The 14,960-nt window shown below is 48.8% G+C and overlaps 1 protein-coding gene across 4 annotated transcripts in view; it reads left to right on the top strand.

The window, feature by feature from the left end:
* Window positions 1-14,960, top strand: part of DGKD (diacylglycerol kinase delta) — a 1,336,482-nt gene that overhangs the window by 555,570 nt on the left and 765,952 nt on the right. For all 4 annotated transcript variants that reach the window (XM_069213762.1, XM_069213763.1, XM_069213760.1 and 1 more), the window contains exon 13: window positions 9,349-9,443. In XM_069213762.1, the coding sequence (XP_069069863.1) occupies window positions 9,349-9,443 (95 nt within the window). The remainder of the gene's footprint in view (window positions 1-9,348; window positions 9,444-14,960) is intronic.

The raw sequence follows: 14,960 nt of genomic DNA, 5'->3' as shown, positions 1-14,960 counted from the left end.
CACCGTCCCTGCGCCGCAGCCCTGGTCCACCGACGCCAGCACCATCGACTCCTGTGTCGTCACCAGGCGTCCTGCCTGCACCATGTCCTGTGGACACTGCTCTTGAGGGTCACAAAGCACCGTCCCGTCCTTAGGATTACCAATGACAGCGCTTCAGCAACGACGCGCCGCTGCCTGCACCGTGACCTGTGGGCACCGCACGTCGCACCACCCCGCTTCACACCACAGCCCTGGTCTCACCGATGCTGCTGGACGCTGTGACCGAGCCGCTGCCTGTACCGTGACCGGTGGGCACCGAATGTCGCATTGTCCCACTTCACACCGCAGCCCCGGCGCCGGAGCACCTGACTACATCAGCCTGGAGTTAGATCTGCAACGCGTGTGACCTCAAGGGCCCGACAACTCCTGCACCGACTCTGGACCCGACACTGCGTCGTCAGTGACGCCGCCTCCGGAGCTCACCGCGAGGATCACGACGCCCTGCAAATCCAAGGTAATGTTTGCGGGTCTTCCCAACACCATAGCTGGCCCGCAAAGCCGCGGCCGGCCTGAACTGTTGGTTTTGTAGATCACAACGCCTTGATAGCCCCAAGTGGAGCTATCGACTTCAAGGAACTGTAATTTTGAGTAAATCTTGCATAATTCATATTTTTCTTACTGTATGTTGGATTCTTATCGTATTTGGTCTTGTTTTATATAGATAAACATTGGCTATTTTTCTAAAACTGGTGTGGTGTCTTTTTGTAGTGTTTTCACTTATTACTGTGTGTTGTGTGCAAATGCTTTACCCATTGCTTCTGAATTAAGCCTGACTGCTCGTGCCAAGCTACCAAGGGGGTGAGCAGTGGTTATCTGAGCGGGTATCACCCTTATCCTGACTAGAGTGAGGGTCCCTACTTGACTTGGTGCAAACCGACTGCCAACTAGAGCCCCCATTTCTAACACTAACCATGACAACTCAGGTCAGCTTCGTCTCCTCCTCCTGCCTCTTCATCCACCACATGCTTTGTATGATATTCAAATGTCTACTTCAAAGTTCAAGACGCACCACCACCTAGGCCCTCATTTCCAGCTGACTGAACTACGGCAACACTCTAAGCAGGAAAAGCAGCTCTCCTCTTCTGACGACTACAGACCATACAGAACGCTGCAGCCAGACTCATCCTGGATCTCCCTAGACAAACCCACAACTTCACCCTGCCTCAGGGAAGTCCACAGGCTCACTGTGCAGAAAAGATGCCAGTTCAAGCTACTGAAATATGCATACAAGACCCTACACAATTGCGGACCCACTTACTTGAACCACCACCGAAACTTCTATCAGCCCACCAGACACCTTCTCTCCACTTCCCTTTCTTTAGCCTTCACCCCGCATTAAATGTATCAGAGGCCGAGGCCGCTCCTTCTCTTGCCCAGCAGTGAAGACATGGGACAAGCTACCTTATCATCTCTGGATCTCCCATCTCTTCCAGAGTTCCGAAAATCCTTCAAGACCTGGTTATTCGGCTAATCAACTGGACCCTGCCAGCTCCTGGATACCCTCATGGATGACCAGAAGCGCTATACAAATCTATTGATTGATTGATTGACAGGACTTTCTAGGTTCAGCCAATTCACAGGCTCATCTCCTAAAATATCCTGCTCTGATATCTATGCAAAAGGTGAGGAATCTGCTGTTAGAAGTCTTATTTAGAAGAACCCTGTTAGAAGAACAAGTTACTTATCTTTAATAACGCTCTTTCTGGTATTGACTATTGACTCTGTCTAACTGCAGATTCTTCACCAACCCTCCCATGCTACTCATTCTGTGAGTTGGTCCCTACCTATTAATGAGATCTTATGTCTAGGAATCTTCACACTGGTCAAAGCCAATTTTTTGTTGAGGCTCTCTATCTGGGAACGTGGACAACATCATAAGCAGCTGACGTCAGCGCACTGGAGTGGTGCCTATATGGACCCTGAATGTCAATTCTGGAGCAGAATAGTCTACCAGCACTTATAGGCTACTGCTTAAAAGTTTTCCAGCTCCAGTCTGGGAAATACCCAGGAGGTAAGCATTCTGCAGTTATATAGAGTCTCTACCAGAAAGAGTGTTACCCAAGGTAAGTAGCGTTACACCAAACCAAGCCACCAATCGAGCTTCCTATGTTGAAAAACTTAAAAAAAATGATCAGGAGCAAATTGCTTTAGAGATTGTTAGGTTGAGTTTTTTCTTTGATTATACATTTTTTAAAGTGTGCTGTTTTTGAATTGTAGTCATTGTATGGTTTACTGACTAAAGTTTAAAATATCACAAGATACTTTTGTAAATATTGTTAATTGGATTTGTTCACGGAGGAATAACTTACAATTAATTGGCCTTGCCCGAAGGGATAGAGACATCTGGCCACTATTCGAGGAGTGGCTCCGGTCCTGGGTCCCTGCTGATAAACTCTCTTGCTGCTTTGTTGTGGAGAGGGTGCATTGTTCCTGTGTCAGTTGACCGCTGCCGGGAACCCCACCTCGTCCTGTTGTCGCACACAACTTCAATCGTCTGGACCGCGATGCCATTCTATGCAGGTCCAGACAGCCCCAGGACCTGTGCTTCCAAAACACCAAGGTCATGATTTTTCCGGACTATACATGCGCAGTCCAGCAGCGCAGACACTCCTTTGAGGATGTCACACAGTAAATGGGGCTCTTAACCTCCGCTAAATGCGCTTCTTCCCTGTCCATTTAAAAGTGATTTTCAACTCTTCAACCTACTGCTTCGGAGCAGGCTTGGGAATGGGCAATGGAATGGCAAAAGTTCTGACACCCATGTGCATTGAAGAACGCCAAGGCACAGGTGGGGGATGTCCCCCCAAATCTGTGCCCCATGAGGATGAGGTCCTGCTCTCGGAAGGCTTGACCCACCCCACAGAGGGGACGGGACTCAGTGAGCTCACAATGCGATGGTGGTGCAGCCGGAGCTCCCGACCCTGAAGTTTTGTTATCTTGACATCCCAGACCTTTTCACATACTTTGATGACGACCCTGGGTGCTTTTGTGATGTCTGAATCCTTGTGAGATTCAGAGCAATCTTAGCAATTCATTACAGAACTGTACTGTGTATACTGTGCCTCCCCAATAGATGCATCTATCTGAGGTGCCGGTGGTGGGGGAAGGGAGGGGTATTCTTAGGTTTTTCGTAACAAGATACATTTAGATTGTGGTCAGACACCCTTATCCTTTTGAGGTGCAATCAGGGACTTTAGGATGGCCTCAGGTGCTTCTTGACCTTTGCTATGTTTTTGGTTGGGGCAAAAGATACTTCAGGGTTGGGCGTGCAGGGTGAGAAGTTAGAGGGAGGGGCTGTTGTTTTGGTTGATTGTTTTGTTTGCACTCAGCTACCACAATCCTTGCACACAACACACATGCGCTGCGACACACCGATCATTCACACTGTGACCAACCTACAATTAGTATCATGGCCGCTCTCTTGCAAGATGGCTGCCCTAACCAACCCCCTTACCTTCTCAGGTGGTTAAAGTCCTATTGTGGAATGTTAACTGTCTCCCAGACCTCATTAAACGATCCACCCAGCTTACGATATGTGAACCACCTTCACCCAAAGTGGTTATGTTTCAGGAGACCAATTTGCTGGGTGTGCAATGCTCTCTTTTCTTGGATGCTTCTGCTATGAGCTGGTGTTTCATACCAGTTTTCCTGAGAATTGGCTATTTTACTGCATAGAGGATTTCCACTGGTGGTCTCTACTACTCATGTTTACCCTCAGGGGCGCTATATGTGGCTGACGTCTGGCTCCATGGCCGGCATTATAACTTTCTTTCGGCCTATGTTCCCCAATAGTAGCTTCAATCAACACTGCAGATGCTTCACAATCTCCTGCAAGCCCTTCCCTTGGGTACTGCACTGATCGAAGGCGACTTTAATGCCATCCCGAACCTGATCTAGATACCGCCGGCCCTCACTGGCCAGGCCATTGTGCCCATGTTTCTCAGCACTCTTTCTGGGGAGACTCGATAGGTCTTTGCGACGCATGGAGGGATTGGTATCATACTCGTACACCCAGATATGTGCAGTGAAAACAATGCTGTTGCATATCAATCAGATTTGGTTCTCAACCTCTGACATTTTTCATCTGACACGTATATAGGTTCTCCCTTGCGGCATTTTGCATCACGCTCCCCTCCTCTTTGAAATGGGGCACCTCCAAGGGCACTTAAGACCCATAGCGCCAGGTACCTTGTGGAGCAACACTGTGCTCTCTTCATAGAGAAAGAGATTAAGGCCCTCATTTTGACTTTGGACTCTTTTGCCAACACCGCCAAAGCCACAGTTGCCAGAAGACCGCCAGTGCTGGCAGTCTTCCGTCCACCAGATCACGAGTACTGAAGGGTTTCTGCCACATTTTGGGCAGAAATCCTCCAGAAGTCGTGCTGGTGGTCGGAGGCACATGGGCAGTTCCACCACTGGCCCCGCCCCGCTAAACGGACTCCACCAGCTGTATTACAAGCAGTAATACAGCTTAGCAGTGCCGCGTAGGCTCTCATTATTCGAATGAGACTACTGGATTTGAGCTGCAGAATCGCCTGCGGTATGGAAGACTGAGTCTTAACTCACTACAGGTGAAACCTGTCGCCCTAATCCGGGTTTTGCTCCAGCTAACTAGCAGTGCCTCATCTCTACCCAAGAGCAGGGATGATTGGGCAGCTGAGCGCATGACATAACTGACTCCCCAAGGAAATCGTGGTAACTCAGGCCTCATCCGTTTTCTCTCAATTACGTTAGTCTCACATACACAATGACAAGCAGAGGAAGTATATGTTTCTATAGGGTTTTAATGAAGCGACTGCATCTTAGATAACAAAGCATGTGCTGCAATAACCAGGATGATACAGCATGACAGAATTAGAATTGTGACAAGGAGAGTGAAGCATAGAAATAACATTACCATATTGCCACTAGTCAATAGACTAATTCCTACCTAGGCTATAATAGAGCACAGCATGTTAAGCCCTAGTTCTGCCCTTCAGGTTCCCCTGGGAAGACATCATCCCCCATACCTGAGCGAAGGCCTGAAGTCTGCATAAGCAGCTGTAGCGAAGCGTTTAGCAATCAACATACAGTTGTGGTCCTCTGGCTGGAATCTCCCTCTAACATGTAAGGTACAAGGAAGTGTTTTTATAATAAAACAGGTGATGTTCTAAGAAAATGACCCTACGTAAGGATGTGTGTTTTTCTATGAATACCAGAGACAAAACTTTTACCACATTCACCGGCAACCTTACTTACTGCAGCCTGAAAGAAGCACAAAGTGAACAAGAATGTCTTGTTTGAGAACGTAGTTCTGGCCTAGGTGAAAACAGCTAGATAGAGAGGAATAAAACAAGACCGCAAAAGTGGCTATTGTTAAAATAATAAATGAAGCTGAATAAAATATATCTAGGTTAAAGTGCACAGCGGCAAGCCCAGTATGCTAAAATAATGTGCATGGAGCTATAGCTAAAATGGCTACACAACAGCAGTGTCCTGATGGTGGGCGCTGCCGGCGGCAGAAGCAGCCGTTCCTGTTCCCTGCCGGAGGACCTCCTTGCCAGACAAGGTAAGACAATCGTCTGACAGGGGAGGTGAGTCGGAGGGTGGTGGGTGTTGTGTGTGTATGTGTGTGTGTGTGTGTGTGAGTGGGTGGGTGTTGTCTGCATGTGTGAATGTAAGTGTCTATGCATGTGTGTGAGTGTACTGAATGTGTGTATGAATGGTGAGGTGAGTGCGTATATGAATGCTTGTGAGTGAATGCATGTATGTCAGTGTTAGGTGTATGCGAGGTGCGTGAATGAGTGTATGCAAAGTGCGTGTGGGAGTCTGTGCCTACATGCAGGGGTGCTGCACTAGAAGGGGGCAGGGGGTGGGGGCGCTGCACTATAAGGTGGGGTGGGGGGTTCTGGTATGGTGAGGGGGTATTGGGCTTGCTCGGGAGGGGGGTGGAGGAGTTGTCTGTCGGTGACAGGAAAGACATTTCCTGCCACTGGTACCCTTTTCACCAGGGTTTTTGTGGCTGTGCTACAGCCGCCGACACCCTTGTGGAAAGCCGGCTCCAAATACCACTGGCGGTCTTCATTGGACCGCCGGGTAGGAGATGCAGATCTCCAGCCCGGCGGGTCCAACCGCCCTGGCTGTACAGGCGGGAATGTGGCGGGTTGGCAGATGCCAACCCGCCAGACTAATTATGTGGCCGTCTTCACCGCCAGCCTGTCGGCAGTGAAACCGCCACTGTGGCTCCGAGGGTCAGTAGACCGCCAGGGTCATAACCAGGGCCTAAGTCATCCTTTATGCTAAATAGCAACACAGTGGCCCACACTGGGACCTTTTGGGCTTCCAGTGAGTCTGACCTTTAATCAAATGCTACATCAGGGCAAAGAAACACAGAAGGTGACGCAGATGACTGGCCTGGAGGCTCAAATCCTTTCGGTGGAGCAGCAGATAAACCGCCTGCGATTGGATGACTTTGCCCATCAGCTTGTGTTGGCAAGATCCCAGCTGATGCAAATCTTTTTAGCGAATGCCAGACAGTGTTGGACGGCATCTACTTAATGCGTGTATGGGCATGAGATAAATCCTGTAAACTCCACTACTGACTGGCAACCAAAGATTCAGCGTCTAGAATTGTACGGTCCATTCAAGATGCTGCAGACTGACACTGCTTACATGTCATCCAGGTGGCACAGATTTTTGCAGACTACTACTGCATGCTGTATGCGGAGACGCCGGCCTCCTTGCCAAAACTTGAATTGCCAATACTAGTGGAGACACCCTGCCTTCGATTCCATCATCCTTGGCCCATGACCCGACCAAATGATCACGACCCAAGAGATTGACAGCCTTACCAGACCTTGTCTCGGGAAACACCATGCCCAGATGGTTTCCCAGTGGAGTTCCTTAATTGGTTCCGGCTCCTTCTACTTCCAAATCTTCCGGCTCTATACACAGAAGCGGCGCACCACGGGTCATTTCCCCCAGATTTGGAAATGGCCACTGTCGTGGTACCCAAAGTAAAAAAGCCCTCTGACAAAAGCTACAGGCCTATCGCTCTTATCAATGCTTACCTCAAGGTGTTTATCTATCTGACTGAGCCAAGCCCTTCTGCATCTGATCCACCCGAACCAATGTGGCTTTATGTCAAACAGTAGAACCCCCAGAGTCCCAACCAGCTTTATCCTAAGCATACTGCATCAACAGCCCTATGGCCTTGCTCCTCATCGATTTTGAAACGGCCTTTGATACTGTTGTGTGGGCCTTTTTGGAGACAGTGCAAACAGCAGGCTTTGTGCCCATTAGTAGTAGGCTTGTCGACCTCTTCTATCCCAGGCACACTGTCCAAGTCCATGTTAATGGTATCCTCTCACCACCCTTTCTAATCCACATAGGCACCTGCCAGCGCAGACCCATCCCCCCACTCTTATTAGTGTTGGCAATTGAGCCTCTGGTACATCTCAGCAGATGTACAAGGGTGGTCTTGGGGAGGAGGACCAGAAGAGCATATAGCCTTATACTCCGATGACCTTCTACTGTTCCTTAAGGACCCACTATTTTCAGACCCTCGATGTTTGGTCTTTACGAGGTAGCCTCCGGACTTCAAATCAATGACATGACATCCCTGCCGGGGCCGATGACGGACAACACGTGCAGGAACTCTTAGTGTTCTGGGATCCCACTGTGCCGTCTTTCCTTTAAATACCTAGGCATTCACATTTCTAATCTCCTGCCACTAACATGGAATCTTAACCTACTGCCCTTCATGACAAGGTTGAATAGAGACCTGCAATGGTGGAACCGACTGTTCTTCAATCCCTGGGAAGTGTAGCATTGTTTAAAATGATGTGTCTCCCGTGTCTTCTCTATGCCCTTGCAGATTATCCCTATCAGATTCCCAGGCGATGGCTACAAACACTGACTTTCAAAATCATCACCTTTCTTTAGATGGGAGGCCACCACTGAGTGGCCTTTGTTAGCATACTCTTACTATGAAGAAGGGATGGTGAATGGCGGACCGACATGCCTACCACCTGGCAGCCCAAATTGTGACTATAGACAACTGGTTTATTGGCGGATGGGATGACCCTGCCTTTCGGGCAGAACTAAACCTCTTGGGCCCGAGCAGTCTTGTGGGCCTGCTCTTCTTGACACTTATCCCCACAGTTACTCCCTGATTGCATTGGAGTGACCCTACTCGGCTTGAGGGCGGCACTTTGCTTCTTCATATGGGACTGCAAACTTACTGGAATGACTGTGTTGTGGCAGGGAACGTAGCTGAATCACATGACGGGCCTACAGGGCTTCGCACAATGAGACAAAATAGGGATCACTCGCCTGGAAGACGTCTGGCGAGGGGATCCCTTGATGTCATTCCACGAGATGCAGAAGCAATATTGGCTCTCCGTACCCAGTTTTATTGCTAGCCGCACCTATGCAAAGCTTTGCCGGAGCACCTACCCATTGGGACACACATCCCAGAAATTAACCCTCTTGAAGCCAAGATCTTGATAGGGAAACTGTGTAAAGGTACTCTTTAAAGAACATACTGCTCTCTAATCATTAATTCTCCAGACCACTTTACAGACCTGTGCTGAGGTGGGAGAAATGGGTGGGGGGACTTTAACGATGACTGATGTGAAGCCCGCCTGCCTCCCAGAGCGCTTCCTATCCCCGACTGACTCTGCATGGTCCAACTCAGTTACCTAAACCTCACTTATTGGGGCAGGTGGTGGGAAAATCAAGGGTCGGCTGTATAATACGAATGTGTGCCATCTTATTCTGTGCTTCCTTCATAGACATGTGGGATAGTTTACTGTGTGTTCTTATGTTTTCTTTTTGAAAATCAGTAAAATTTGGTTATAAAAAATGTTAATTGGTTTTCGTGTTATAATTGTTTTAAGGAGAAGGATAGTTGGTAATATGGGATTTAGACCCAGATCAATATTACCAATTATAAACGAGAACAAAAAAAATGGGTCTTGTTTCTCCCTGCAGGGTTTTTTTCTTATGCTATCAAGTAATCTGAATTAACATGTACAAATATATTTTCTGAAACTCTTGTACTGCAGTATTGCACTTCTCCAGGCACAGTTCTCATCCATCCAATAGTGCCAGTTTTGTTGTGGCCGCATTAGTTTTGTTTCAGAGTTATGGGTCAGCCATTTATGCTGCTTGTATATTTAAGTTCTGATTTACTTCCTGACCATTTCTTCCTCAACTCTTTGTGGTCATTTCTCCTCCAGAAAACAGTCCTGTTTTAGATTTTGATGTTTATTCTCCGACAATTCTATATATCTTATTGTAACTAGAGACTTTTTTTTTTGTTTTCAGGTCCAACAAATTCTCTTCTATGAAGACTCTGTAACTGCTCATCTGACCAAGATTCTGAGCTCGGACCAACATTCTGTTGTCATCTCATCTGCCAAGTGCGTTGCCATTTCATTAATTGGAGTTTTAAGATACATAGGGTTGGCAAAGTAGAACTGTGAAACTTTTGGTGTCCTTTGGAGTCATTATTTTAAAAATAGAGGCCTTGAGGCATTTGGGGACCTGGGAAGAACATTGATGGCGATTTTGAGCAATGTTATGGTTGATAGGACCATCAAACAAGGGAAACAAGATTTGGACTCTGTGAATGTGTCCATGGTGAGCTTCCCAAACATTGGTGAATGTACCAGTGTGCGTTTAAGGTTATTGGTCACTGTTAGGTACTCTGTTGCAATTTGGCATATCATTCCAGAATTATTCTGCTGGGAAGGTACCAAAAGGGATTTTTAGCAAGAAATTATTTGCTAAGGGGTACATGAATCCCTCTTTACAGATTGTGCTGTGACTTACACAGCACACCACTTAGCCAAAACACACCATAATTAAATAATGTAAGACAAGAACATTATATATAGGTGTTCCACAAGGTGAGATTGGCACAGTGCTCTTTAAAGTGAGATCTCCACAGAATAATGGTCAACATAGAAAACTAAGAGCTTGTGAAAAATTATGTTCAAAGGTAGTAAATAAAAAAAATATAATAAAAACAAATGAAATAGGCAGGTAAGCGAGTGTGTGTTCCAGATTATTCATGTTTGGTACTTGATCCAGAGTACTGCTTCCCTCAAAAAAGACTTTATAATGTTCAGAGGTACTAGTATAGGTCCTTTGTATTGGTAGATACGCAGAACAGGAACCTACAGGAAAAGCCTCAAATTATCATGTCAGTAATATTCAGTAATTTGTAAGAAGGAGATGGAGGGAACACAGTGGTTGGGACTTAGCGTCTGCTATACTTTCATCTGAGTCAGTAGACCTCAATGAGACACTGTGAAGGGAAAACACCTGAAATATTGAAGTGTCATCTAAAAACAAGAACGTAAGTGGAAGGATTTCTAATGGCTTATATCTGATAGAGACTTCTAGTTGCAGATTCCTCACCTTATAATTTTCCCCCAGGCGTCAGACTGGATCTGGAGATTTTTCTTCGAGCAATACCCTTGCGCATCGGTAGGTGGCGTCTGTCGACTCCGCAGGTGTCGTGGTCGACGTGATGACGTCGGGAGTACTACATAGACGCCGCCCTCACGCAGTGACGTCAATTCTTATCTTTCCGTGCCACGCGGTGATCCGGACAAAAGCTACTCTGGCTAATTTTTGGCCGAATTCGACCGCTTTGTCGAATTTTTTCTGTGTGACTTTGGTGCGTCGACGATGTCCCCGAAGACCGGGTTCAAGCCTTGTGAGGACGGCCATCGGACGATGTTGGTGACGGATCCTCATCGCATTTCTCTGTGGTGCCTCGAGTGCAACCTCGACCCAAAGTCGTGCTCCGAGTGCCAGGCCATGCACATGAAGTCTTTGAGGGAGCAGTCCCTAAAGCTAATGGCAGCCCGGCACTCGACTCCATGTAGGTCCCGGTCTCATTCGAGAGGAAGGTCTCGAGATCGGTCGCAGAGTCATCACCACTCATCTTCTTCTAAATCCTCGGGTCAAGGTAAGAAGAAGAAGAAGTCAAAGAAGTCCCATCGCTTTCCGACTTTGCCCCGCCGATTGGCCGTCGTGACACAGGAAGAGCGTCCACGCACTAGGCCTCCGTCCTCGGAGCCTGCGTCTGTGTCAGCTCCGCGCTTCACAGAGTTTCCCGGACCCGGAGCGACCCCCGCCCAACTAAAGGAGTTTTACGAGGCCATGCGCCTCATATTTGGTCGGGCCGACCCCGATACAGCACCTTCGGGCCCAAGGGGTTCGGCTGAAGGGCCTTCAGGTTCCATGCCGACGGCTTCGGCTCTGGCCACGGAGGTCACCTCTGGATCCATGCGCGGATCCACACCGGAGCCGGTCGCACCCTTGAGACCTTCCCCGGCGCTGGGTCAATTATCGACTCTCCTGACGTCGGTGGTGCCCACTATCGACGTCGACCCAATTCTTTTCCCCATCAACTCGGAGTCGGAGTGGCGTCGGCCAACGCCGCCTCCGGCTTCGATAGTGCTTATTTTTCCCAGGTCAGATTCAGACCCTTTTTCTATGGGTACGAATATGGAGAGGACTTGGAGGGGTCCCTGGACCCTTATGAATACCAGGATGACCCTACTATGGACTGGGCACAGGAATTTGGCGAAGCCAGTGGTCTGGATACTTCTCCTGATGCTGGCATGCTGTTTCCTCCTATCGTGGCTACGGCGGAGGGAGCAACTTATGGTATGGTGGTCAGTAGGGCAGCTGAGGTCCTTGGCCTTGAGCGTCCTACTGTAGAGGTCAGGTCTAATCTCCTGACAGAGGTGCTTCAGCCTGGGGCTTCTACTTCAGAACCCCTTTTGTCATTTAATGAAGTCCTCACTGATGTCCTTTTTGGTACATGGTCCAAACCCAACACAGGGGCTCCTGTGAATAGGACTATTGCACGTCGCCATCGACCCGCTCTGAACGACCCTCTAAATTCCTGTCCCAACACCCCACGCCTGAGAGTCTTTGTAGGAAAATGGCTCCCTGTTGCAGTTACCTCCCACTTTTTACCTGGTATTCATGCCGACTTTACAGAGAAGTGTGCTGGGATCCTGCTATCCAGGCCCCAGCACCAGCATTCTTTCACTAAAAATGTACCATTGTTTCCACAATTGGCACATCCCTGGCACACAGATAAGTCCCTTGTAAGAGGTACCAGTGGTACCAAGGGCCCTGTGACCAAGGAATGTCCCTAAGGGCTGCAGCATATGTTGTGCCACCCTATGGAACCCCTCACCTAACACAGGCACACTGCCATTGCAGATTGTGTGTGTTGGTGGGGAGAATAAGGCAAAGGCGATATGGCATCACACAAAATGCTGCCTGTGGCATAGGTAAGTCACCCCTCTAGCAGGCCTTACAGCCCTAAGGCAGGGTGCACTATACCACAGGTGAGGGCATATGTGCATCAGTGCCCCTACAGTGTCCAAGCAAAACCTTAGACATTGTAAGTGCAGGGTAGCCATAAGAGTATATGGTCTGGGAGTTTGTCAAACACGAACTCCACAGTACCATAATGGCTACACTGAAAACTGGGAAGTTTGGTATCAAACTTCTCAGCACAATAAATGCACACTGATGCCAGTGTACAATTTATTGTAAAATACACCCAGAGGACATCTTAGAGATGCCCCCTGAAAACATACCCGACTTCCAGTGTAGGCTGACCAGTTTCTGCCAGCCTGAAACACCAGACATGTTGCTGGCCACATGAGGAGAGTGCCTTTGACACACTGTGGCCAGGAAAAAAGCCTGTACTGGGTGGAGGTGCTTCTCACCTCCCCCTGCAGGAACTGTAACACCTGCCGGTGAGCCTCAAAGGCTCACCCCTTTTGTTACAGAGCCTCAGGGTATCCCAGCTAGTGGAGATGCCCGCCCCTCCGGCCACTGCCCCCACTTTTGGCGGCAAGGCTGGAGGAGATAATGAGAAAAACAAGGAGAAGTCACCCACCAGTCAGCACGGCCCCTAAGGTGTCCTGAGCTGAGGTGACCCCTGCCTTGATAAATCCTCCATCTTGGTTTTGGAAGATTCCCCCAATAGGAATAGAGATGTGCCCCTCTCCCCAAAGGGAGCAGGCACAAAGAGGGTGTAGGCACCCTCAAGGACAGTAGCCATTGGCTACTGCCCTCCCAGACCTAAACACACCCCTAAATTCAGTATTTAGGGGCACCCCAGAACCTAGGAAACTAGATTCCTGCAACCTTAACAGGAAGAAGGACTGCTGACCTGAAGCCCTGCAGAGAAGACGGAGACGACAACTGCTTTGGCCCCAGCCCTACCGGGCTGTCTCCCAACTTTGAAGAAAACTGCAACAGCGACACGTCCAACAGGGGCCAGCGACCTCTGAAGCCCCAGAGGACTGCCCTGCACCCAAGGACCAAGAAACTCCTGTGAACAGCGGCTGTCTTTAAAAACCTGCCACTTCTTTGCAAGAAAGAAGCAGCTTTAAAGACTTCACGTTTCCCACTGGAACTGTGAGACTTTCCACTCTTCACCCGACGCCCCCGGCTCGACCTGCAGAAAACCAACACCTCAGGGAGGACTCCCCGGCGACTGCGACCTCGTGAGTGGCCTGAGCCGACCCCCCTGGACTGCCACAGAGACGCATGCAGAGAGAATCCAGAGGTTCCCCCTGACCGCGACTGCCTGTAACAAGGAACCCGATGTCTTTACCAAGCACTGCACCCGCAGCCCCCAGGACCAGAAGGAACCGAACCTCAGTGCAGGAGTGACCCCCAGGCGACCCTCTGCCTAACCCAGTCGGTGGCTGGCCCAAGAAGCCCCCCTGTGCCCTGCCTGCACCGCTAGAGTGACCCCTGGGTCCCTCAATTGAGTCCTATACAAAACCCGATGCCTGCTTTGCACACTGCACCCGGCCGGCCCTGTGCCGCTGAGTGTGTGTTTTGTGTGCCTACTTGTCCCCCCCCAGTGCTCTACAAAACCCTCCTGGTCTGCCCTCCGAGGACGCGGGTACTTACCTGCTGGCAGACTGGAACCGGAGCACCCCTGTTCTCCATAGGCGCCTATGTGTTTTGGGCTCCTCTTTGACCTCTGCACCTGACCGGCCCTGAGCTGCTGGTGTGGTAACTTTGGGGTTGCTTTGAACCCTGAACGGTGGGCTGCCTATGCCCAGGAACTTACACTAGTAAGTGCTTTACTTACCTGACAAACTAACCATTACTTACCTCCCCCAGGAACTGTTGATTTTTGCAGTGTCCACTTTTAAAATAGCTTATTGCCATTTTTGCCAAAACTGTGTATGCTATTGCTCTAATTCAAAGTTCCTAACTTACCTTTGTGGAGTACCTTGCATTTTATGTATTTACTTCAAATCTTGAACTTGTGGTTCTAAAAATAAATTAAGAAAATATATTTTTCTATATAAAAACTATTGCCCTGGAGTTAAGTCTTTGAGTGTGTGTTCCTCACTTATTGCCTGTGTGTGTACAACAAATGCTTAACACTACCCTCTGATAAGCCTAGTGCTCAACCACACTACCACAAAATATAGCATTTAGAATTATCTATTTTTGCCAGTATCTTACCTCTAAGGGGAACCCTTGGTCTCTGTGCACACTATCTCTTACTTTGAGATAGTATATACAGAGCCAATTTCCTACACCAGTCTACCACTTTGCCTACTTTCTACGCACCCCCACCTCCTTCCCATGAGAAGGAGAGACTCCACTGTCTGGACTTAAAAAGAGCGTTGGTGTTCTACCTCAATCATACTAAAGATTTCCGGGTGGACGATCAACAATTCGTTGGGTATGTGGGTGCGAACAAAGGGAAGGCGGTGCAAAAGCGTACTATCTCTCAATGGGTGCTTCTTTGCATCAAAATGTGCTACGCTTTGGCCAAAAAGCAGCCTCCTGAAGGCCTGCGTGCTCATTCCACCAGAGCAGCTGCTGCTTCCACTGCGTTAGCACGCGGAGTTCTTGTCCTGGAT

This window comes from Pleurodeles waltl, chromosome 11 (assembly GCF_031143425.1).
Source record: "Pleurodeles waltl isolate 20211129_DDA chromosome 11, aPleWal1.hap1.20221129, whole genome shotgun sequence".
NCBI lineage: Eukaryota > Metazoa > Chordata > Amphibia > Caudata > Salamandridae > Pleurodeles > Pleurodeles waltl.
Note: the sequence above shows the minus strand (reverse complement) of the source record. Positions and strands in the feature narration are given on the sequence as shown.